The sequence below is a fragment of the Salvia splendens genome, chromosome 4 (assembly GCF_004379255.2).
Source record: "Salvia splendens isolate huo1 chromosome 4, SspV2, whole genome shotgun sequence".
Taxonomy (NCBI): domain Eukaryota; kingdom Viridiplantae; phylum Streptophyta; class Magnoliopsida; order Lamiales; family Lamiaceae; genus Salvia; species Salvia splendens.
Window position 1 is genome coordinate 40,692,938 of NC_056035.1, and position 23,537 is coordinate 40,716,474.

Genomic DNA, 23,537 nt, shown 5'->3' on the forward strand with positions numbered 1-23,537 from the left:
CGAGTAAAATTAACATGGCCTTTCTTTTCTTTTTGTTATTTGGGTCCCCAAACATGTGATTATACATAATAATAGTAATAAATAACTAAAATTATAGTAGTATTCAGTGTTGTTAGGGTCGCGGGGCGCATCGGGTCGATGAGGTGAAAATTCGGGTCGCGGGTCGACGAGTCGACGGGGTCGAGAGACCCACAAAGCTAGGTTAATTTTTTTGCCTTTTAATATTAAATAAAATAAATATATTGCTCTAATGTTTATAATATATCAAATAATATAAATATAGATGCAATTCATGTGAATATAGATAAAATGGAAAATAGAAATGATCAAAATATCAAAACAATTCATAAGTCATAACACAATAAATAATTGAAACAATTGTCTTAAATTAATATCTTTTAGAGACTTTAGATAACAATAATAATAATAATAATAATAATAATAATAATAATAATAATAATAATAATAATAAATAATGAAAATCAATTAATCTCCACTCATATTCAAAAAATCATAAATTACAAATTAAAACCTAAATTTATAACTATTTAGATGCAAAATTAATAAATTTAATTATAATTCTCAAATTAATATAGTAATTTATAAAATGCAATTTTAAATTAAACAAATAGATAAAGCGCAGCTGCAATTCTCTAAGAAATTAGTTATATAGTTAAATAAAAATGAACATATATTTAATTTAATTAGAACATCACAATATATTTAATTAGATTTGAATGTAATTTTGATTGGTAATTAAAGGTATTTTTTTATTTAAATAGGAACTAATCATATTTAAAGAATAGAGAATCTTGACAACCAATATTAATACTAATATTAAAAAATGAAGGTGGAAGAAAATGATTATTAACTTTTATAGGTCCTAGAAGCCCTAGCTATAGCTTCTGCCTACTTTACTTTTAAAATTTCTTGTCTCGGTAAACCCCCCTTCTTCTCTCTTCATTCCCATCCCTTCTTCTCTCTTCATTCTCACAGAGTCACAGACCCATTTCTGAGCAGCCATGGCCGAGGATCTTCTTCTTCCAGTCGCTCGCCCCAGCCGCTCGACCCAGCCGCCTCAGCCGCCCCGACGGCGACCCCTGAATCTCGACCCACCCACCCACAATGGGGCGACGTCGGTCTCGACCCTTGCGACCCGCGACCCAAGCGCTCTCGGGGCGCGATTTTAACAACACTGGTAGTATTAATCTAGAGTAAAGGACAAAACTGGTCCTGAACATATGCTCATTTTATGATTTTGGACATATACTTTATCTTTTGAATTTTTGCATTCTGAACATTTCAACTAGGATCACAATTGGTCATACACTAACAATTCTGACCATTTTAAACGGTTTTAACCCGAATGAGACTGTTAAAACCATCAAAATCAGTCAAAATCGGGTTAAAACTGTTAAAAATTGACGGAATTGTTAGTGTAGAACCAATTGTGATCCGAATTGAAATGTTCAGGATGCAAAAATTCAAAAGATAAAATATATGACCAAAATCGTAAAATGGACATATGTTCAGGACCAGTTTTGACATTTACTCATTAATTTATTAGATGACAAGACCTAACTTTTTATTTAAACTAGTATTTATACCCGTGCTATGCACGGGGCATATGATTTTTAAATAATGAATATAAATTTTAATGAAATATAGAAACTAAGAATTAAAAATAATATAAAGAATTACAAAAACATAAATGTGATTATAACTAAAACGTTTATAATAAATGAAGAATTTACTCATCAACTATAAATGAAATATTTCATATTCGGCAATCAATTTTATACAATTTTAATTTATGATATAAGTGGAGTAAAATAAATGACAAATAAGAGAAGTATGACTAATGATCAAAGAGTATGAGTTAGTTAGAATAAGATACACAAATAAAGAACCTGTTATTTGAGTAGAGATTAAAGAGAAAAATTAAAAAACAACAACAAACCAACCAATAGTTCATAAGTTTTGAAAAACTTCTTTGTAAACAACATCAATAGTAGCATCGCTTCTATTATCATCTTCATCTTCACAGACTAAAATCTTGAGACCTCCACGACTCAGAAAAAATTTGTGGTAGGGGCTGCACAATATATACATACTTCCTTTGTCAGCGAAGAATTATAATTTTATTTCCTTTTCGCTTCATCCATATATAATGATCTCATTTTACTCTTTTATTTTAGTAAGTGAACTTTACATTTCACTAACTCTTCTCAATCACAATATGCTATTCCCTCCGTCCCAACTAAGTTTTCTTTTTGGGATGTCCCAACTAAGTTGAGTCGCTTCTTTTTTTTACTAAAAAAACACCTAGTTATTTTTATTTAATTTCATCATCTACTTTACTTTCTCTTTATCTATTTCACTTTTAAACGGTTTTAACCCGAATGTGACTGTTAAAACCATCAAAATCGGTCAAAATCGGGTTAAAACCGTTTAAAAATTGACGGAATTGTTAGTGTAGGACCAATTGTGATCCGAATTGAAATGTTCAGGATGCAAAAATTCAAAAGATAAAGTATATGACCAAAATCGTAAAATGGACATATGTTCAGGACCAGTTTTGACATTTACTCATTAAATTATTAGATGACAAGACCTAACTTTTTATTTAAATAAATTCATAATAATATAGGGCAACTTATTCTATCTCTCTCTATTACCATATAAGATATATATATATTTTAGGCATAAAGTGATAATAATAATAATAATATTATTATTATTATTATTATTATTATTATTATTATTATTATTATTATTATTATTATTATTATTTAGTCGTATTGTTATTAGGATTGGTTTTAATTTATTAGTATAGGAATAGGATATCTTCGTATAACCTTATAAACATGAGTAATTAACCAAAAATCTGTTTCAGATCTCATCATCCTCGTTCTCATCTCGCATATTTTGATTATTGTGTTTTTATTCAATAGAAAGCTATGACGGAAAGGGAGGTAAGCATTACACATTATATTGTACTCAATTAATCCCTTTTCTTGTAATTATACAATATTATTTTGTTGAATTTGATAGAGTGATTTGAATCGCACAGGGATAGGATCAGCCAATTGCCTAATGATATTATGATGTCTATAATCTTTCGATTGAGCCTCCGCGAATCTAATGCGACTTGCATACTTTCAACTTCTTGGCGACATCTCCATAGCTACCTCACCCATCTCAATTTCCCACCATATAACTCCTTTAGAGGAACATTGAAAAAATACACTAGAATGATCGACCAAGTCTTGAAATCTCATAATGGCAATATAAAAGAGTTCCGACTGGACGCACGCAAATTGGAAGGACAGGGAACGAGAGTTCGGAACGAGTGGATCAAGTTATATGGAAGATAACTGAACCGGGTAGATCAGTTAGCAAATTCCGTTGCTACTTGATCAAGGCGGTCTCGCTCTCGCTTGTCTCCGCCAAAGATTAATTTATAACTCTCAATTTTGCACTTCTTTAACATTAAAGCAGCAAGTTGGGGGTCGATCCCACATAGAAGCTAGTGTATCGCATGTGTGAGTAGTGAACAGGGGGTTGGCTGCTGCCACACTTTAATTTTGAGAGTTTTAACTACTGATTTTACCTTAAACAGAAAAGTAATTAACTACTTGATCAAGAGAATTTTAACTATTGGGTCAAGTGCTCAAAAACGAAACTGAAACTGAAACAGTAAACACGAGGATGAAAACGGAAATAACTTCGATTAATACTAAAACTTAGAACAGTACAGCGAACATTTGAAAAGTAGAAAGATCGAAACTTTAACTACAGAACGACTGGAAATTAAACTAAGCTAACACTTCGGAAAATGAGAAAGCAGGTAAAACCGAGGAGCAAATTTCACGATTTCAATTGTTATTATTTCTAGGAATGTGATCAAATGCAAACTCTAAATATTGTACGAACTCTAAACTATGATCTGACCGTTAGAAAATGTCAACAGATGACAAAATAGTAGCAACAGAAATGTCAACACAGTGTCAACGGTTGATATTGTGTTGACATTGTGTTGATATTTTCTGTTGCTACTATTTTATCATTTGTTGATATTTTTAACGATCCAGATCATAGTTTAGAATTAATACAATATATGAGTTTGTATTTTATCACTACCTTTCTGTACATATATATTGATGCATTTGTCACGTGTTTGTAATTTTTCTTGTAGTTTGGAGAATCAATAATATTAATAATACGTCTCTTCAAAAAGTGAACTTTTTGGCTTATCGTGAAGCGGCATTAGCTCGTGCACGCTTTGATTTTGAACATATAACATCAGTTGATTTCTTAGTTATATCTTAAGTATGGCGTTTATTTATTTGTTGTTAGTTTAATTTGTCTTTGGACTGCATCTAATAGTGTATAATCTTATCTATGACTTTTATTTAGCACTTGTTAATTTATTTTGTTTCATGATTTTAATTTTGGACATATTACAAGAGTTGGAACATTGGAGTTGATTTTTAGTCTATTTGATAATGATTTAATTAATATTATTGCTACAAAATTTCGATCGAAATCGTGTTTCCAAGATTTGAAAGTATTGGATGTCGATTAGGACATTTTTTTTAATCTGAAAAAATTATCCATATGGATGGAATGGAACCTCAAATTTTGGCTGGATTGTCGGTGTTTGCCGAAAACGTTTGAGACGATGACGAGGATTGTGGATGACCTAATGAAATGTTTGTTAGGGTTTACTGATTATGGGAGAATTGTTCATTCTTGTAATATGTCGTGTGATCCAAATTATTGTTTTCTTTTACTTTTAATTAGCTATAGTTTATGATTTAATTCCTCATATCTTAATCATGTAGATCAGTGATTACCAATTTATTCGATAGTTTCTGTGCGACAATGACACTATTGAGATTTTTTTTCATAACATTATCGTTGAAAAAAGTCCACAAAAACAACCTAATATACAAGAATTGTGATCATAAAAACATTAGAAAAACCATACTTGGATGTAGCCGTTAAATATGAATTTCATAACAAACAAAAACAATGGAAATTGCTAGCTAGAAAGCCATGGTCAAATTGCGGTCCATTTATTTAAAAATCAATGGGAAAAAACATGGAGTTTTGGATTTTGTTCACAATTATCTTACAACTACAAAAATTTGTGAAATTATATCTGATATGATAGTCGATGAAACATACGTGGACGTCGCCTACAATGAGTTAAATGATGTAGTCTATTCATAAGAAAAATGACGTCGTTTCATTGGAAAACATCAACAATATGTTATGCGTAAGGGATGTGGTTTATCACCGTGAAATAATTGAACAAGTCCAAATCTTATGATTTGTCTTACTAATTTTTAAAATTGCACACGGACTTGAATTTTACAAAACTTATTACCTTTTTTGGAAATTAGCCTATATAAATAAAAAATGAAAGTATAAAGATATATTGGGAAAAAAATCTTTACAATTACCTAATTAAATAAAATTAAATAAATTGTAGGGACCTCTAAGTAAATCAACGTCAGATTAAATTTTTATTCTTGCATGGCTTTGACAAGAGACAAAATCATCAATAACAAAGGGTATTTTCATCAACCTGCGAGACAAATAGGGTTTCGACACTAATGAAAATGAAAATGGCATCTACATAAAATAGTGCAATTAATTAATTTAATGATCTAATTAGGGCATAATATAAAAGATGATACATTGCACCTGCCCTAAAGGCTACAATAAAAATACTATATCCTAAAATGGTGGAACAAAACATTCAAGAGAAAACTTGAAAATAGAGTAAGAGATAAAAACTTATATTCATTTCATAAATGTAAACTTCATTGATGACCATTATTTATGTTTAGTCCATATTAACGTTATTTATTGTTTTATATAGTCTTATGGTTTTTAAAATTGTTAACGATATCATTAATGTTACAAATTATTTAAAAAAACAAAGATCGATCAGTTCTATTATTTTATGCAACTTACTTGATGGCATAAATAAAATGAATTATTCTAGCTTCGATTTTATGTTATCGTAAAATTAATTACATCAATAACTTTTCCAGTATCGTAATCAAAATAAATATATAAAACAAAATGAATTAATAAAACGTTGATTAAATGATAATCAGTGCTCATATAAAATATATACTACTCCGACTAATAGGTTGGAGATGAACGTCTTACAAATTAAGAAATCTCGAGCAACATTTTAAAAAAGAAATAGCGACAAAAGAGTAATGAAATTAACGAATAAATAGAAACAAACGCTCTATATACGTACTCTTTGTGATACGAGGGTACTCGTATCGGTTCCGGCAGCGCGAAGTCGCCGGAGAAGGGCTAGGTTCGTTCGCGGGATCCTCCCGTCGAGCAGCCTAGGGTTCTCGGTCAATTAGGGTTTGACGAGATGAACTTGCGGAAAATAAAGTACAATAAAAGATAAAGTAACGATAAAGGATAAACTGAATTGATATTTCTTGAATGAATAATATGAAGGTCTCCTACACATATTTATAATATATGGGGATACAATAATATCCTACCAAAATCTAGTAAATCAAATATAATAATATCCTAAGCAAAAGATATGGAAAATCAATAACTAACTATGGAAAAGATAAGATAAATCAATGCTAAATGACTAATAAGATATGGAGATAATTTAGGAATATGCTCGTATCAACTCCCCCACGGTTAAAATTCACCTTGTCCTCAAGGTGGAAACCACGACAAAACGAAGAGTGTCGCGACCAGAAGCTTTGGCGAGGTATCTCCTCCCGGATCAAACGCACACCGAACAGTAGAGCATCTCCCTTCATCACCTCCATCAAAAATCATCAAAGGATGACCATTGTGGTTGCCAAAATTCATCGTTAAAATGGGAAGCTTGTCCACGCGTCCCAGAATGCTCAAACACGGCGTGTCCTTGCACGGAGAAATCCACCGTGTATCACCGTCAAGCGATGTTGGTCGATGATTCGTTCTTGCAACATCACCATCAATTGGATTCGCGTCATCATTAAAACCTATATCATCCAAATTGTGAAATGTCTGTGGAACTCTACTCTTGCCGAGAGAACAACTAATGCAGTCGCGTTTCACACCCTTTGAAATCTTCAATTTTATAGAACCGGGGAAAACAAGAAGTACAAAATGAGTGACCGATGTTGGAATAGTATTGGAGTCGCTCGACTGAGAGATCACGGCTAGTGGGAGTGGGTCATCGCCGTCGCCCTCATCTCCATTGATATTGGGGCTGCACGGAGGAGCTAGCGGGGAGTTTTGCATTGGTGGCTGCTGCAGGCTGCCTGCGATGTCGGAGTTGATGTGAGGTTGCACGGTGTAGGGTGCAGCTGAGTAGTGCGACGCTGAACGGAGGGGCTGGTGGACGCTGAACGCTGGGTCTGGTGGAGGACGCATTGCAGCGTGTGAATCGCTCAAACGACGTTTGTTTGCATCCATCCGAGAAACCAATTGCTCGACAGTTGCAGTCAAGTGCTCAAGCTGTGAAACCAAGGCAACCCACTGTAGGTTCGGTTCCAAATTCGGCGTCACCGGATCACGTGCCACGCCGAGAGGCTCCATATGGCCGACACTGTTGTGAGGCGGTTGGTAGGGAGGCGATGGTGGCTGGAGGGGCTGGTAAGGCGACTGTGCAACGGTGTATAGTAGAGGCCCGTCTGGTGGGTCAGGTTCGGGTCGCGGGTAGGACACCGAAGAGGGCCTTGGCACACTAATGAGAGGCGCTGGAATCGGGCGCGCCGGGTCTGGATAGGAGTATCCAAATTGCACGTTCTGGCTCTGGAGGTACCAACACGATGTGGGGCTCGGCATGGGCAGTGGCGAGAGGAACGGTCTATTGAACTGGCGATGGACGTAGTCAGTGTAGGTGTATGACATGATGGCGGAAATACAGAGGATGAGCTCTCAATGAAAGCACCAGATGATACGAGTAAACTCGTATCGAGAGATAACTGTGAGATCGCGGAGAAGATGATGGTTCGTTCGCGGGATCCTCCCGTCGAGCAGCCAACTATCGTTCAACTAGAGTTTTTGATAAAGTAAATTGCAGAGAAAAGTAAAAGACGATAAAAAAGGATAAATTGTATTTCTTCAATGAATAATATGAAGGTCTCCTACACATATTTATAATATATGGGGATACAATAATATCCTACCAAAATCTAGTAAATCAAATATAATAATATCCTAAGCAAAAGATATGGAAAATCAATAACTAACTATGGAAAAGATAAGATAAATCAATGCTAAATGACTAATAAGATATGGAGATAATTTAGGAATATGCTCGTATCACTTTGACTCACATATTCTCATACGGCAACGTTTTTATCAGGCAACGGGCAGTGCTCGAAGGCCAAGAAAACGAGCGCCGCCATGATGGCGATGGGGAGGAGGAGGATTATCAACGGCGGTGGCGGAAGAATGAGCGGGCGGTAGAATCAAGAGGGATATTGTCAGCACAATCATCAAGAATATCCCTCTTAAGCTGAAAAAATTTACCATCAACTACGTTGGCTTCTTCTTCAATTGAACGTGTTCATCTTCTTCATCCATTATATTTTGCAGTGGATATATTTGATGAGTTTCTCAAATATGATATATACATGTGTGTGTAGGAGTTTTTGTTTCTTTTTTTCAGTTTAGGGGGAATGTATTAGTGAACTAATGGAGGTGGATAGGAAGTGATTTTAAGATGTGATTAGTGATTGATTAGGAAATTGCTTTGCCAAGTGATGAAAAGTAGTAGTAACTATTACTACTACTTTATTTTTTCACTCAAAATGATATATTTCTATAAAAAGAAATTCTATCATCTCTATTTTATTTACAGTTCTGGAACTGTGACAATCGGGGCTGAAATCTGTCGCATAATACCAGAGGTTGGCCTATAACCGGCTCGTGAATAGCGACATGATGTCACGAGCCTAACCTTAAACCATCGGTTTTCGTAGCGATCAAAACAGTTGGTTAAAAGATTGTAGGAGTGAACATTCGGATTTTGAAAAATCTGATTTGATCCAAAATTTTGAAATTATATGAAAAATGAATCTGGTCCGATCTGAATTGTTCGAAAATCTGGAATTTGAACTATGAAATTCGTCCGATCCAAAAAATCTAAATTTGCATTAAAAATATAATTGGAAAGTCCAATACCAAAAATCCAAAAAATCAAAAATCCTACCAAAATTCAAAAATCTAATACAATAGTATTACAAAAAAAACATTAGTTAACTAGTATCAAGATACCGAAAACATTAATGGGAATAAAATTGAAAGGTTTTTTTTTTCCTTATGAAAAATCATTGGTTAACTAGTAGTATCAAGATACCGAAAACATTAAAGGAAATAAAATTGAAAGTTTTTTTTCATAATCTTTGCATTGTATTATCCATTATTTCGGGTTATCTTGTTAAAAAATCGAAATGATGAGGTCAAAAAAGTGAATATTTCTTAATTAATTAAAAGTCTCAATTTAAAAGGTATAGTTTGGACTTTATGATTCAGTCGATGAACGAAATTATGGTGCCTAGTATTAATTTCATCTACTGAGTATATTCTTATTATTTTATGGTACACTAGGAGAGTGGGAATTAGCTTTTTGAAGGTGGGGTTTTTATAAATTGAATTAGAATCATTTGATCAATCTAATCAAAGAAAAGACGAAGAATATATAATAATGTTAACGTAATATAACAAAAATAATATTCACGGATATTGGTCAATGCAATAGCATCTATATATTTGACAATAATTAATTAATTTCTCTCAAATTTATCAGTGAAAGTATCATGAGATAAATTTGTTTATATACAACTCACAAATATTAACCTCTTAACTTAAAATCATTAGCAAGTCAAAACAAAAAACTTTAGTCATAATAATTAATTAATTACCTATTGATCCCAAATTAACTTAATTGAAAGTTTTGGGCTGGATTCATGGTACCTGCGACTGTTGTTCTTCTAATTAAGTAGTTGGTTGTATTAATAATTTTAATGTTCAAGCTTTTTATATTTTAATGTTCTTTACAGAATCTGAACAATCATAAATCTATGTACGTGTTTGATAAAGGTTTGAGCAGCACTTTGACAAGGATATATCACCTCATTTCTACTTAATACCATGTAAATTTATATTTAAATCAATATGAACAAATAAAATAAAATGAATTTCTGAAAATTTTTGAGTTACATTTCGTGTATCAATTTAGTAAAAAATAATTGTATTTGTTATACATCTACTATAATCGAATGCTATTAAGAATAAAGGAGGTTTAGATATTCTATTTTTGCAATTGTGATTTATTGCATAAAATAATATATTTAAATCATTAAATCATTATTTATGCGAAAAGAGACAAAGCATAATATATTCATATATCAAAGCCTTTAGGTTTTTTTTTTATCTTTACTAGTGAGTTGTTACTCCAAAAGATATTACAACGGAGACCAACGACCCCCATGCATAAACGAGCCCAACAAGTTTGGCTACCTTTGTGGGCCCCAAGGGCGAAAGCTCGACACTTACCCTCGGTCGTGGACAATGTGAGTAGGCAGTGACTACTCGTGTATGAAGTTAAATATTCGAAAATCTGTTTCGAACCAAACTAAAATTTAAAATCTAATTACAAGGATTTTTCAAATTTTTTATTTGAATCGAATTTTTAAAAATTTTGTGATGTTTGGATCGGAGCGGAGCGGATCCTATATTTTTAAAATAAAGCAAAAATCGAAACGAGAAGATGCACGTGAGCAGCACCGAGAAGTCACGTGACAGTGAGGCAGTGATCTTCTAGTTCCTCCACCACTACACCGAAGCTCGAAATCGAGGATCGACGATGGAGGAGGAGCCGCCGCCGTCGAAGAGCTGGAGCATCCACACGCGCCGCGATATCACCGCCAAGTACGAGATCCTCGAGCGCGTGGGCTCCGGCGCCTACTCCGACGTCTACAAGGCCCGCCGCCGCAGCGACTCCGCCGCCGTCGCCCTCAAGGAGATCCACGACTACCAGTCCGCCTTCCGCGAGATCGAGGCCCTCCAGACCCTCCACAACTGCCCCAACGTCGTCCTCCTTCACGAGTACTTCTGCAGCGACGACGAGGACGCCGTTCTCGTGCTCGAGTACCTCCCCACCGATCTCGCCGCAGTCGTCAGCTCCGCCAAGAAGGACTGGGAGGGAGGGATCACCGTCGGAGAGGTCAAGCGCTGGATGGTGCAGATTTTGCGCGGCGTCGACGCCTGCCACAGCAATTCCATTGTTCATAGGGATTTGAAGCCCTCCAATTTGCTGATTTCCGCCGACGGAATCCTCAAAATCGCCGATTTTGGCCAGGTATGGATAAATTGACTGTAAAATTTAGGGATTTTCCTTTTAGTTCATTGCTCTAGTGTTAATTGAAATTAAAAGCTATAGAATGAGTATTAATTATCTCTTGATTGGTAAATGTGAGGAATTTACTGATGGTTTGGAATTAGGTATAACGAATCTTTGAGTTGGCACTGAAGCTTTTGTATTTCATTGATTGCAACTCGAGCTAGTGGCTGTGGTGCCTCATGGTCATGGTTTGCGTATTCATTCGTTATTTCAATTAACTTCTCGTTCCATAGTGTTTCACCCTCTTGGCAAGGCTGACTGATTATTTTCGTAACTGCGATGAATTAAAGGGAATGTATCATTATGAAGAGATTATGTCTATCATGAAATTGTGAGGAAGAGGAGATTTACAGTCTTTAATTAATGTTACTCAATGGTAGATGAGTACGAGAGATTCGTTGCCTGTGATCTAGGATGATTGGGATAATACACTTTTAATCTGTAGCCTACAGGGAAGTAGCTTTTCTTGAGGGTCTCAAGACTCTCAACTGATCCTTATTCCATTGATCCCCCTCTGCCACTCATGAAATTGAACGGTTATTTCTGTATCTTTATTGTAATCCCTTTTGGTCTCTGTCTAATCATGTTATGGAAATTGCATGCTCTTCATTAGCTCCTTGTTACTATGAGTTGGATATTATTGAAGTTTATCGTACTATAAGAAGATTCACAATGATCATGCTGTCACATGCATCTGCTTAGCCCCTCGAACCTATTTGGATGTCTTCTGGTGAATCAATGATACACTTGATATCTAAAGTATTAATATATTTCAATTGCATCTAACTGTAATGTTACTTGAACAAAATACACAACAAGAAATCTGTTATGTGCTTAAACCTATAAGAATCATCGGGAAGAAATTATGTTGCCTAAACAGTGAGGTAGTCTCCCTAATCCGATCCATGACAACCCAACGGAACAGCTTTGGTGTAAGGATCTGGGGGGATTCTTGCAGAGATGTTTCTCAGATCTAATACTTCATAACATATTCAAACTAATGCAGCTTGATTATTAAGTACTCCCTCCATCCCAAGAAAGTTGAGTCGCATTCCTTTTTAGTCCGTCCCAACAAAGTTGAGTCATTTCCCTTTTCAACAAAAGACAACATTTAATCACTCTTACTTTATTCCATCATTTTCTTTACTCTCTCCTATCTTTCCTACTTTTTTCATCTCTCTTATTTATTTAATATAAATTCTTAATCTCCATGCCCAAAAGTTTTGTCTCAACTGTCTTGGGACGGAGGGAGTAATTGTTAGTTAAAGTTAAATAATTGAGACTGCCATTTTGTTATTTTTCAATATTATTGATTGTTAAGGTTGCTATGATATGTGCTGCATTGAACAAGATATCAGTGTGCGCCGATTATTTGATTGTATAATGTTGTCAAGAAGTTAGCTCAACTGCAGGCACCGACTGACCCCTTCAAATTTGTAAATTTATTAGTTAAGAGTCAAAAATGTCATCGCAGAGTTGCTTTGTTTACACAGGCACTGAAATTTCATTTATTTCCCTGGTTATCATCAGGCTAGGATACTTCTTGCTCCTGGATTTCTTGATGAGGGCGCTTATGATCAGTTCGCCGAGCAGCCTTCATCAAATCAAGCAGCTTTTCCTCAATCGTCAGAAAACGCTGACCGATTAGACAGTCAGTTTCCTCGAGAGCATGTGGAAAAGAGCAGTGAAAAGGGGACTGCAGAGCCAGAAGACCTCAGAATGGGTGAGTTTCCCAATGATGGTGACGAAGAAAGTGTAACTGTCGATGGAGCTGCTTCCTGTCTTGCTACATGCACGACAAGTGATCTCGAAGATCCTTTCCATTCTTATTCTTATGAAGCTGAGAATGGACGAGTTGATGACAATGGTTCCCTTACCTCCTGTGTTGGAACCCGGTGGTTTAGAGCCCCTGAGCTACTTTATGGCTCTACAAATTATGGGCTGGAGGTTGATCTGTGGTCACTCGGCTGTATTTTTGGTGAGCTTCTGAGCCTCGAACCATTATTCCCAGGCGCTTCGGATATTGATCAGTTGGGCAAAATCTTTAGCATTTTGGGTAACTTGACCGAAGAGGCATGGCCTGGTTGTGTACATCTCCCAGACTACAATATAATCTCGTTTGGTGAAGTTGAAAAACCCAGTGGTTTAGAAGCGTGCCTCGCTAATCGATCTCCTGATGAGATTCTTCTCATAAGGAAGCTGTTGAGTTACGACCCAGCTAGCAGGGCAACCGCGATGGAATTGCTTCACGATAAGTATTTGAACGAAGAACCTTTACCGGTTCCTGTATCCGATTTGAGGGTTCCCTCCAAACATGGGAGTGCTGATGAGGGTTCCTGGAATGAATCGGATTCGGATTTTGAGGATTTTGGCCCGTCGCTCGTCACTGGCACAAAAAACGGCTTCTCTATTCGCTTCTCTTGATAAACGAAGATCGGGCTCTGTGGTTCGAAGAAGAGCCTAATGTATGTTTGTGGATGGATTATTCACCTATTTTTAAGCATTATAATTATACACTCACAATCCATGAACTATGCAAAACATTTCACTTATACTAGTAGTATTATTTATTTTTCTCATTTCAGATTTTTAAAAAAATTACATAATTAAAGTTACTTTGCGAATTTTACTCCATATAACTACCCAAATTCTTTTCCTCCTAGAGACAAAGTCACTGGGCTTTTACAAACTTGTGCCGAGTAAAAATGTGTTTTTAATTAGGAGTACAAATTTTATGTATATTGTCATGTTGCCACCATCAACGATCTGGATCATCTAATAAATATATTTTCAAATAAATTTTAAAAAACATACTTAAATCTAGCTAGGGGTAGTATTCAGTTAGTCAGTTATTGATCAATAGATAATTGAATCATCAAGTAACTCATTTCTTTTTTAAACATCATATTTAAAGTGACATATTTCTAAAATTAAAAATATTACTCTCTACTGAATTTACAAATAATACTACTATTATTGCAAAAACTTTCATGTTGAAAAAAAGCACTTTGAGCTCTACACAGAGTATTATTTTTAAAAGGATAAAGAGAGCAACAATAATTAAATACTCCCAATTTCCTCACCTTCACTAAGTCAACGACGTCGCAGACTCTTTTGCGCCATAATATTAATATTTTGCATTTTCTTTTTATTTCATCGAAACAGAATCTCATCAAAATTAGGGCAGGAGAGCTTCCCTGCCGCGGTACCACAATAACTCCCCACAATCATCCACTCATATCCAGACACGTGTCCAATACGATGATGTGGCGAGTGCATGACAAAAATGTCTAAAAATCAGAAAAAGACAGGCTATTAGATCGACGGCAGAGATCAGACCTGAGTACCTTCTATGAATTCTGACCGTTGATCTCGAACTACACACGATCACCGTTGGATGGGATATCTACGCTCATCCGACCTCACAAAATTGAATTTTGAAAAAGCTAAGCTAGAGAGGGAGGAAGCGGAATCAAAACAAGCGAAATCCGTTTAGAAGAATTCTTCAATCTGCGTGTGTGTATGTGTATCTATGTGCTTTTCTAGGGATCGAGCTTCCTCGCAATTAAGGTTGCTTTTCGTTTTGGCGATTTGAATAGCATACGATTTTTGAAAAATTGGGTGGAATTCTCGGAAAATTAGTGATTTTGGAGTAGTATTTATTTGATTTATCATTTTTTTGTTATTGTAAATCGTCGGATTTTTGTTTGGTTGCCCCTTTTTTTCCTTCTTCGATGGAGCAAAGAGAGGGACAAGATTTCCCTCCAAAAAAGCCGCCGCCGCCGCCACAGACGGAAGCGACGGCGGGAGGAGCTGATTTCCCAGCTAGGAAGCTGGTGAGGCAGTTGGATTTCACTGGCGGTGGCGCGTCGACGATGGAGCAGCCTCCTCCGCCGCATTCAGTGAAGCCGCCGCCGCAGATGCTGTTCATGACTATGCAACAGCCACCGCCGCCGCCGCCGCCGCCGCCCTCTCATCCTTCCGTTCGCCCTCCTCCGTGAGTCGCCTTATGAACTCCGAATTGGTTGTTGAAATTGGAGGTCAAGATAATTTGTTTGTGGAAATTGTAGGTTTTGTTGGCTATTGATTTTAAAGTTTTAGCCTTTCGTGTTTGTTTGCTACATTGGGGCATTCTATTTGGTGCAACTGATGTACATATGTTTTGATTAAATGTTAGGAATCCTCCGTCTCCTACTCGAAAAGGTTGATTTGATGTGTGAGATTCTGATTGTTAATTTTTTCACAGAATGTTCCTGTGGCCATTTGCAGTTCAGCATAGGCATATAGTTCGAATAATAAGTCACTTTTTAGTGATTAAGATATGCAAAATGACTGTAAATAGAGTTTGTTGTGTGGTAAGGTAGTTCTTTTTTTAAATATATTAAATAATTTTATTTTGTCCTCAGGAAACCTGAATCACCAAGATCCCGGCCAGTGCAAAGTGCAAATGAAATAAAAGATGGTACCCCAAAGAAGCAAAAGCAGTGTAATTGCAAACATTCTCGGTGTTTGAAGTTGTAAGCAGCTATTGATTTTCATCTTTTATAGTATGACAAATGATTGCATGAAGAAGGAACACAGTAAAATTAGGGGAAATATGCATCTGTAAAGAGCATTCTTTCACCCAGATATATTTTAATATGCATCTATCCTACTCACACTTTCAATTAGTCGAGGAACACAGTAAAATCTGGGGAAATATGGTTCTTGTTTAATGTTGATTCCACTAGTTAACTGATAATGCACACTTTATCATTAGTAAAAATTGTTGTATATAATTTTCAAATTAGAGCTGTCAGTTTTATGCAACTTTTTTTGCTGTGTAATCTAGCATCTGCAGCATAGTTCAAAGATTATGATTTAACTCTTTCAACTTAGGAAGATCGATGCATGAGTGGGGTGTAGAGTTCCAGGAAGAATTAACCAAAAGTTGTTCATTTCAATACCTTATTCACTTTGGACCTGAAAGATTACTGGGTATTATGTGTGTACTACATGTGCTCCCAATTTTATTTGACAGAAAAAAAACTATTTTGGTGATAACCTGTAGCTACAAGATGTTCTATCAATTTTACTTATCCCTATAATTTATTAATGGATGTCGCTTTGCTCGGACGGAGTAATAATGTAATATTTTATCTTACACTTTATGGTCAGGTATTGTGAATGTTTTGCTTCTGGTGTCTATTGTGATGGTTGCAACTGTGTGAACTGTCACAACAATGTCGAAAACGATGCTGCTAGACGGGAAGCTGTTGAAGCTACTTTGGAGCGCAATCCAACTGCATTCAGGCCAAAAATTGCCAGCAGTCCTCATGGAGCTAGGGATAACAGGGTACTGCCAAAACTCGATTTTCTCTCTTGTCGGGATGCATATTCATTACAAAGTAGTATTATTTACTATGGTGGCGTGATCTATTGGTTTTTATAAATATGCAGGAGGAGGCCGGTGAAATTGTTTCAGGAAAGCATAATAAGGGATGCCACTGCAAGAAATCCGGATGTCTTAAGAAGTACTGTGAATGCTTCCAAGCAAATATTCTTTGTTCTGAAAATTGTAAATGCATGGACTGCAAAAATTTTGAAGGAAGCGAAGAGAGGCAAGCTCTTTTCCATGGTGATCATGTTAACAACATCGTTTTTATCCAGCAGGCAGCGAATGCTGCCATCACCGGCGCTATTGGATCGTCTGGTTATGGGTCTCCCCCACTGACGAAAAAGCGGAAAGGTCAGGATCTTTACTTTGGAACGGCTGTAAAAGATCCAGTTCACAGGCTTGGACAGTTACCACAGGTAAAAGTTGCTCTTACACCTAAAGAAAACTTCAAACTTCACTGTACATCATTATTGAATTTGATCAATTAGCAAAAAAAATAACTCTAATGAGCTGCCGGTTCACTTTATGCTTGGAAACCCCATACATTTTTCGTCTGAAGGGCTTGTGGTTTATATGGCTCACCCCGAGTCACTTTTTAATTCTAACTAGATTTTTAAATTAACTGTATAATTATAATATTTCTGTGGATAAGAACTTACGAAATAAAATCCTCTAAATATATGCCTTTTCCCAATAACCATACAATATTAGTAACCAATGATTTGACATCTAGTATATTCAATTGTGGTGTTGGAAATAAATGGAAATAACATCATATTTCTTCATTTGCATATTCATATCTACAAGTGACGATCACTCCCAGTGTTTTGCCATGCCAATGTCACTCCTCTGATATTTTACCAAATTAAATGAACTATGAAATTAAGGACTATATCTACTACTTTCTTAAGATTCAAATCTTTGCTTTGTGGAAATGCTGGAAAGAAAAGTTGCAGAGCTCTAGCTATAATGCTATTAGAAAAGAGATTATCATGAATGAGTTGCATAATTATAAATCAGTATCGGTAGGTTTTTCGGTAGGAGGTCATAATATACTATCTAGAATTGTATTTTGGTGCTAGAAAATCTTTCAGTGATATTCCTTTGGATTACCTTGCACAAAAACATTAGTCACTGATAATTTTTGACTCGCATGAGCAAATCTCTGGGTCATCTCCTGATACACTGAGGAACAACTAGGTTTGATTCTGACTTCCAAAATCAATTTTCTCTTTTATCAGGCTAACCATACCAAGGCTTCTGTACCTTCAAATTTATCATCTTCAGTTCCTGTTGCTCATCCAGTTAATACACCGGCCTTGGGCTCTTTGAAATTAACGTATAGGTATGAGTGTCGTCCGTTTGAAGAATTGCTTTATGATATTTCTTCAGACAACTTACTTGTGCACTGCATCTTAAGGTCTCTATTAGCTGATATCATCCAGCCCCAGGACTTAAAGGAACTATGCTCTGTGCTCGCGGTATATTCAAGAGAAGCTGCAAAGATGCTCGCAGGTACACATGTGTTGAGTTACATCTTATCTAAATCATCTGATTTCTTGGTTTCCAACACCAGTATACTTTGACATCCTTATGGCAGTTTTTCCCATGTTACATCAAAAACCAAAAGGTCGTGTGTGTGTGTGTGTGTTGGCCCAGCGGTGGAGTGTTATTTGATTATTGTTTTTTAAATCAATCTGTCCTGCATTCCAGTTATAGTTGAAAATGAGATGCTAGGGGTCGCATGAGCATATCTCTGTGACGTCTCTGATATACGAATGATCTAGTAAAAGTAAGCCAGTGAAGATGCACGCATAGATTTTTGTCAATATATATTGCCTAAGGTCTTACTTGACTACCTGCAATTCACATTAGCTGTTCTATACCATATCTCCTTTAGATTGGATTCAGTCTCTCTTACATATGACTAGAAGTAAATGCACGTGTTTCGAAATTTTTTGTTCGTTGATCTCTTCCTCCAACATATACGCATTTGGAAGAGTCGACTATATTAAGAAGAGAAGTTAAGATGTAACCTTATGTGGAGATGATCTAGTCTTATAAAGCCCCATTAATTGAGTTTATGAAGTCCAGTGCAATTGTGCTTGAACACTTTCTAACTTGTGATGCTTCCAGAGGAAAGAAATGTTGCTGAAAAGCAAGCTGATGATTCGCAGAAAAGTTCGACCTCAGTGGCCATCCAAGACGAGTCTCAAAGCCAGAAGCATTCCGAAGCTCATAAGGCTCAGGCTGATCATCTTCCTTCATCTGAAAACCAGGCCGATAAAGCTGCACCTGAGGAATCTTGTTCAGACGGAGCTGATGTATCAAAAGGACGGCCAATGTCTCCCAGCACTTTAGCCCTAATGTGTGACGAACAAGATACAGTGTTCACCTCTGCTCGTTCCCCTAACAGGTTACATGCTCAAAACGACGCATCTCCCCAGCTGCCGCTCGAGCACAGGATGACTGAAGTATACGAGGAGCAGGAAAGAATTATCCTAACAAAGTTCAGAGATTGTCTTAATAGGCTGATCACTTTAGGAGAAATAAAAGGTAACTTTTCATTCAGTTACATCTCAATATATGCCAATCCACCACAGATTTGCTACCGACTGACACATGATCCATTACACTGCACAGAAACCACGTATTCTTCGTTGGCACGAGCAGAATCAGACGTAGAAAGGGGTTTATCGAGCAATGGCGCTGCAAATCCAAGAAGCGAGAGTAGGAATCAACAGCAGCACACAGACATTGGTGCTGTGAAAATCAGTGCTCCTCAACGGGCTTCTGCTGCTCTCAAGAACGCTCCTTTCGTGCGAATAAGCAGGGCTGCGGAGAATGGTGATGTAAGAACAGAATCTGAAAGAGGGTTGTAAAATATGCGTAGGATTTAGACATGTAACAGATCTATGCTGCTGCTGCATCCATGTATTTCCAAGCCAAAAAGATTCGGCTTTTCTTCGATGCTGCTGCACCCATTGTTAGGAGATGATTCAGTTGTAATACCAAATTTTAACTTATTATTCATAAAAATTATAATTAACTTTTTTTGTGTTCTTCAATGTTTTGGAAAGTTTATGATAGAACTCTTTTTAGATCCATGGTACAAACGACAATGTGGATTTTCCATTTTTTTATACTATGAATTGTCTTCAACTTTCCTATACTATTTTTTTGTCTGATGCTGGAAACCCATGATAATCCCTTCGTCTGTGAAATGTTTGTTGGGATTTACGCACACAAGGCTTTCACACACTCAATAAGATCACACACACACTCACTGTTGTATGAGATCACACAATGCAGAAACACACACACTCACACTTTGAGTATTGAAGATGATAATCTTGGAGAGAAACTGGAAAACTCTTTATTGATTAAACTCTACTCTAAACTACATACACGGTGAGCTATTTAAAGCTCTACAATCAAGTAGCAACTGCTACTAACTAACTACAAGAAGAATCAAGAAAGCAAGAAGAATAACCGCTACATCTCAGCTAACTAACTGCTGCTCCAACGGCTAGTTCGGCTAGGTTGCTTCTTCCTTCTCGGTTCAAGACCGAACTCCTTCCTCGGCTCAAGACCGAACTCCTTCCTCGGCTCAAGACCGAACTCCTTCTCGGCTTACAACCGAACTCTTCCTTCTCGGCTCACAACCGAACTCTTCCTTCTCGGCTAGTTCCAGCTCAAAGCCGAGCTTCCTTCTTCTGCCTTCTTCTTCTCGGCTAGTTCCAGGCTAGTTCCAGCTCGGTAAGCCGAGCTTACCGAACTCCTTTCTAGCCGAGCTTCTTCCAACTGAAATGAGCACTCCATTATTACAATTCTCCACCTGAGGGCTCATCTCAGTTCTTGCACAAACATTGATCAATTTCTTGCAATGATCAAACTTGTCTCTACCTAGAGACTTTGTTAGCATGTCAGCCGGATTGTGCAAGGTGTTAATCTTAATTACCTTCACTCTCCCCTTTTCAATCTCATCTCTAATGAAATGCAACTTTATGTCTATGTGCTTGCTCCTTTCATGAAAACCCGGATGTTTAGCCAAGCACATAGCTGAGCTGCTGTCACAATGAATCACCATTGTCTTTTGGTCAAAACCAAAGTCAGAAATCACTCCCTGAATCCAAAAACTCTCCTGTACAGCTGCAGTGAGAGCTATATACTCTGATTCTGTTGTTGAGAGAGCAACAACACTTTGCAGACCTGATTTCCAGCTGATTACAGTTCCAAACATGGTGAAAAGATAACCTGTTTGGGACTTTCTGTTGTCCAGGTTTGCAGCATAGTCTGCATCACAATAGCCCTGCACAACCTCCTCAGATTCACCTTCCCAGCCATTGAAGACAATCCCCCAGTCCTTAGTTGACTTCATGTACCTCAATATCCACTTAAGAGCATTCCAATGCTCCTTCCCCGGATCAGCCATGTATCTGCTAGTCACTGAGATAGCATGTGCCAAATCTGGTCCTGTACAAATCATAGCGTACATAACACTTCCAACCACACTAGCATAAGGGATAGCCTCCATCTCATCAGCCTCTTGCTTAGTTTTAGGGGCCTGCTCCTTTGAAAGCTTAAAACTCTGGGACAGAGGAGTTGATGCAGCTTTTGCATTTTCCATTTTGAATCTCTGCAAAACTTTCTCAATATAGTCAGTTTGCAGCATCCACAGCTTCTTGCAGCCTCTATCTCTCTGAATATGTATGCCTAGGATCTTCCTTGACTCTCCTAGATCCTTCATTTCAAAGCTTGACTTCAGATCTTGTTTAACTTTCTGAATTTCTGTCATAGAAGGCCCTGCAAGTAGCATATCATCCACATAGAGTAATAGGTAGGCAATGGGGGTCTTGCCTGCCTTCTTGATGTAAATGCAATCATCATATTCTGACTTGGAGAAGCCAATCTTCTTCATCTGTGCATCAAACTTCTTATTCCACTGTCTAGGACTTTGCTTAAGTCCATAAAGACTTTTCTGTAACAGGCACACCTTGCCTTCTTCTCCAATCTTCACATAGCCCTCTGGCTGTTCCATGAAGATAGTTTCCTCTAGATCTCCATTTAGGAAGGCTGTCTTCACATCAAGCTGTTGTAGCTCCCAGTCAAGCTGATTCACCACAGCCAATAGGATCCTAATTGAAGTGTGCTTCACAACAGGTGCAAACACTTCATTGAAATCGATTCCCTCCTGCTGTGTAAAGCCTCTAGCCACCAGCCTTGCCTTGAACCTGACTCTATCTTTATCAGTGGTCTCTACCTTCTTTTTAAACAACCACTTGCAACTGACCAGCCTCCTTTCCTTACCATCTGTACTCAGCTTGGATTTGTCCACCAAAATCCATGTTTTGTTCTTGAGTAAAGACTCTATTTCCTCATTCATGGCTTCAATCCATCTTTCTCTATCTTTACTCTGCATAGCTTCTTTATATGTGAGTGGATCTGCGCCATCAATACTTTCAGCTGCACACAGAGCATAATACACAACATCAGAGAACCTTGTTGGTGGCCTTGTTTCTCTTCTAACTCTGTCCCTTGCAAGCTGATAGTCTCTGATAGAGTCTGATATAGACTCACCAGCCTGGTTGCCCTGAGTTGGAGCCTCTTCTTTATCTGAATCAGACTCACTCCCTGAGTCAATAACTCCACCTGCTCCTAGGCCAACCCCCACAGGCTCCACCTTGAAGAAATCACCCTCATCTTCATTGGAGTCCAGCTTATCTTTCAGGAATGGCATCTGATCCTCCAAGAACACCACATCCCTACTCACCAAGACCTTCTGCTTACCGGGCTCAATACACCAGAGCCTATACCCCTTAACACCCCTTTGATACCCCAACATAATACATTTCAGAGCCCTAGCTTCAAGCTTGCTTTGCCTAGCATGAGCATAGGCCACACACCCAAACACCTTGTACTTTGAGTAGTCACTATGAGCTCCATACCACATGTAATCAGGGGTTTCAGATTTCAGGGCAGTAGATGGGCATTTATTGATGAGATAGGCTGCTGTATACACAGCCTCACCCCAGAACCTGCTGCTCAAACCAGAACCAAGAAGCAGGCACCTCACCCTCTCTAGGATTGTCCTATTCATCCTCTCCACAACACCATTTTGCTGAGGATTACCAGGAACAGTCCGGTGCCTCTTCATATCCTTCTCTTTACAAAACAGATCAAACTCAGCAGACAAGAACTCTAGGCCATTGTCTGTCCTTAAGCATTTAACACTTCTACCCTTCTCTAGCTCAACCTCCTTACACCATATCTTGAACTTTGTGAGTGTTTCAGATTTTTCTTTAAGAATATATACCCACAACTTCCTTGTATAGTCATCAATGATAGCTAGATAATACTTTCCTCCACCAATTGAACACACCGGTGAAGGCCCCCAAAGATCACTATGTATGTAGTCTAAAGGGGCTGTAGAAGAGTGAATACCTGTAGGATAGGGTGCCTTCTTAGCCTTTCCAAGTATACACTGCTCACAGGGGTTCATCTTATTGAAATCTCCAGAGATCAGACCCTTCTTGATGAGTTCTTTCAAGCTTCCTTCAGCTGGGTGGCCCAATCTCTTGTGCCATAGCATTATGGAATCATCTGACACTGCATTGCTTTCTCCATCAACAGCCTTAGCCTTCAGATAATAGAGAATATGCTCTCTGTCAGCCTCCATCATTACTGCATCTCCAGATTTAACAAACAATTTTCCTTGACTCATCAATATGGTGAACCCTTTCTGCTCCAGCATTC

The 23,537-nt window shown here is 37.3% G+C and overlaps 2 protein-coding genes across 2 annotated transcripts; both read left to right on the top strand.

Moving 5' to 3' along the window:
* The first annotated feature begins 10,565 nt into the window (after positions 1-10,565).
* Positions 10,566-13,983, top strand: LOC121800104 (cyclin-dependent kinase F-1-like). Its single transcript, XM_042199668.1, has 2 exons — positions 10,566-11,362; positions 12,935-13,983. Exons 1-2 carry the CDS (start codon positions 10,868-10,870, stop codon positions 13,826-13,828), a joined length of 1,389 nt encoding a protein of 462 aa, XP_042055602.1. The 5' UTR covers positions 10,566-10,867; the 3' UTR covers positions 13,829-13,983.
* Positions 13,984-14,836: 853 nt separating this feature from the next.
* Positions 14,837-19,849, top strand: LOC121800105 (protein tesmin/TSO1-like CXC 5). The gene is made up of 8 exons (XM_042199669.1): positions 14,837-15,401; positions 15,811-15,921; positions 16,562-16,739; positions 16,844-17,197; positions 18,023-18,126; positions 18,202-18,296; positions 18,918-19,337; positions 19,425-19,849. Exons 1-8 carry the CDS (start codon positions 15,139-15,141, stop codon positions 19,661-19,663), a joined length of 1,764 nt encoding a protein of 587 aa, XP_042055603.1. The 5' UTR covers positions 14,837-15,138; the 3' UTR covers positions 19,664-19,849.
* The last annotated feature ends 3,688 nt before the right edge of the window (positions 19,850-23,537 follow it).

Coding starts and splice junctions, on each gene's coding strand:
- LOC121800104 (XM_042199668.1), top strand. CDS start 10,868: ATGGAGGAGGAGCCGCCGCCGTCGAAGAGCTGGAGCATCCACACGCGC. Junction 11,363..12,934: donor AAATCGCCGATTTTGGCCAG/GTATGGATAAAT, acceptor GGTTATCATCAG/GCTAGGATACTTCTTGCTCC.
- LOC121800105 (XM_042199669.1), top strand. CDS start 15,139: ATGGAGCAAAGAGAGGGACAAGATTTCCCTCCAAAAAAGCCGCCGCCG. Junction 15,402..15,810: donor CCTTCCGTTCGCCCTCCTCC/GTGAGTCGCCTT, acceptor TTTTGTCCTCAG/GAAACCTGAATCACCAAGAT. Junction 18,297..18,917: donor AGCTGCAAAGATGCTCGCAG/GTACACATGTGT, acceptor TGATGCTTCCAG/AGGAAAGAAATGTTGCTGAA.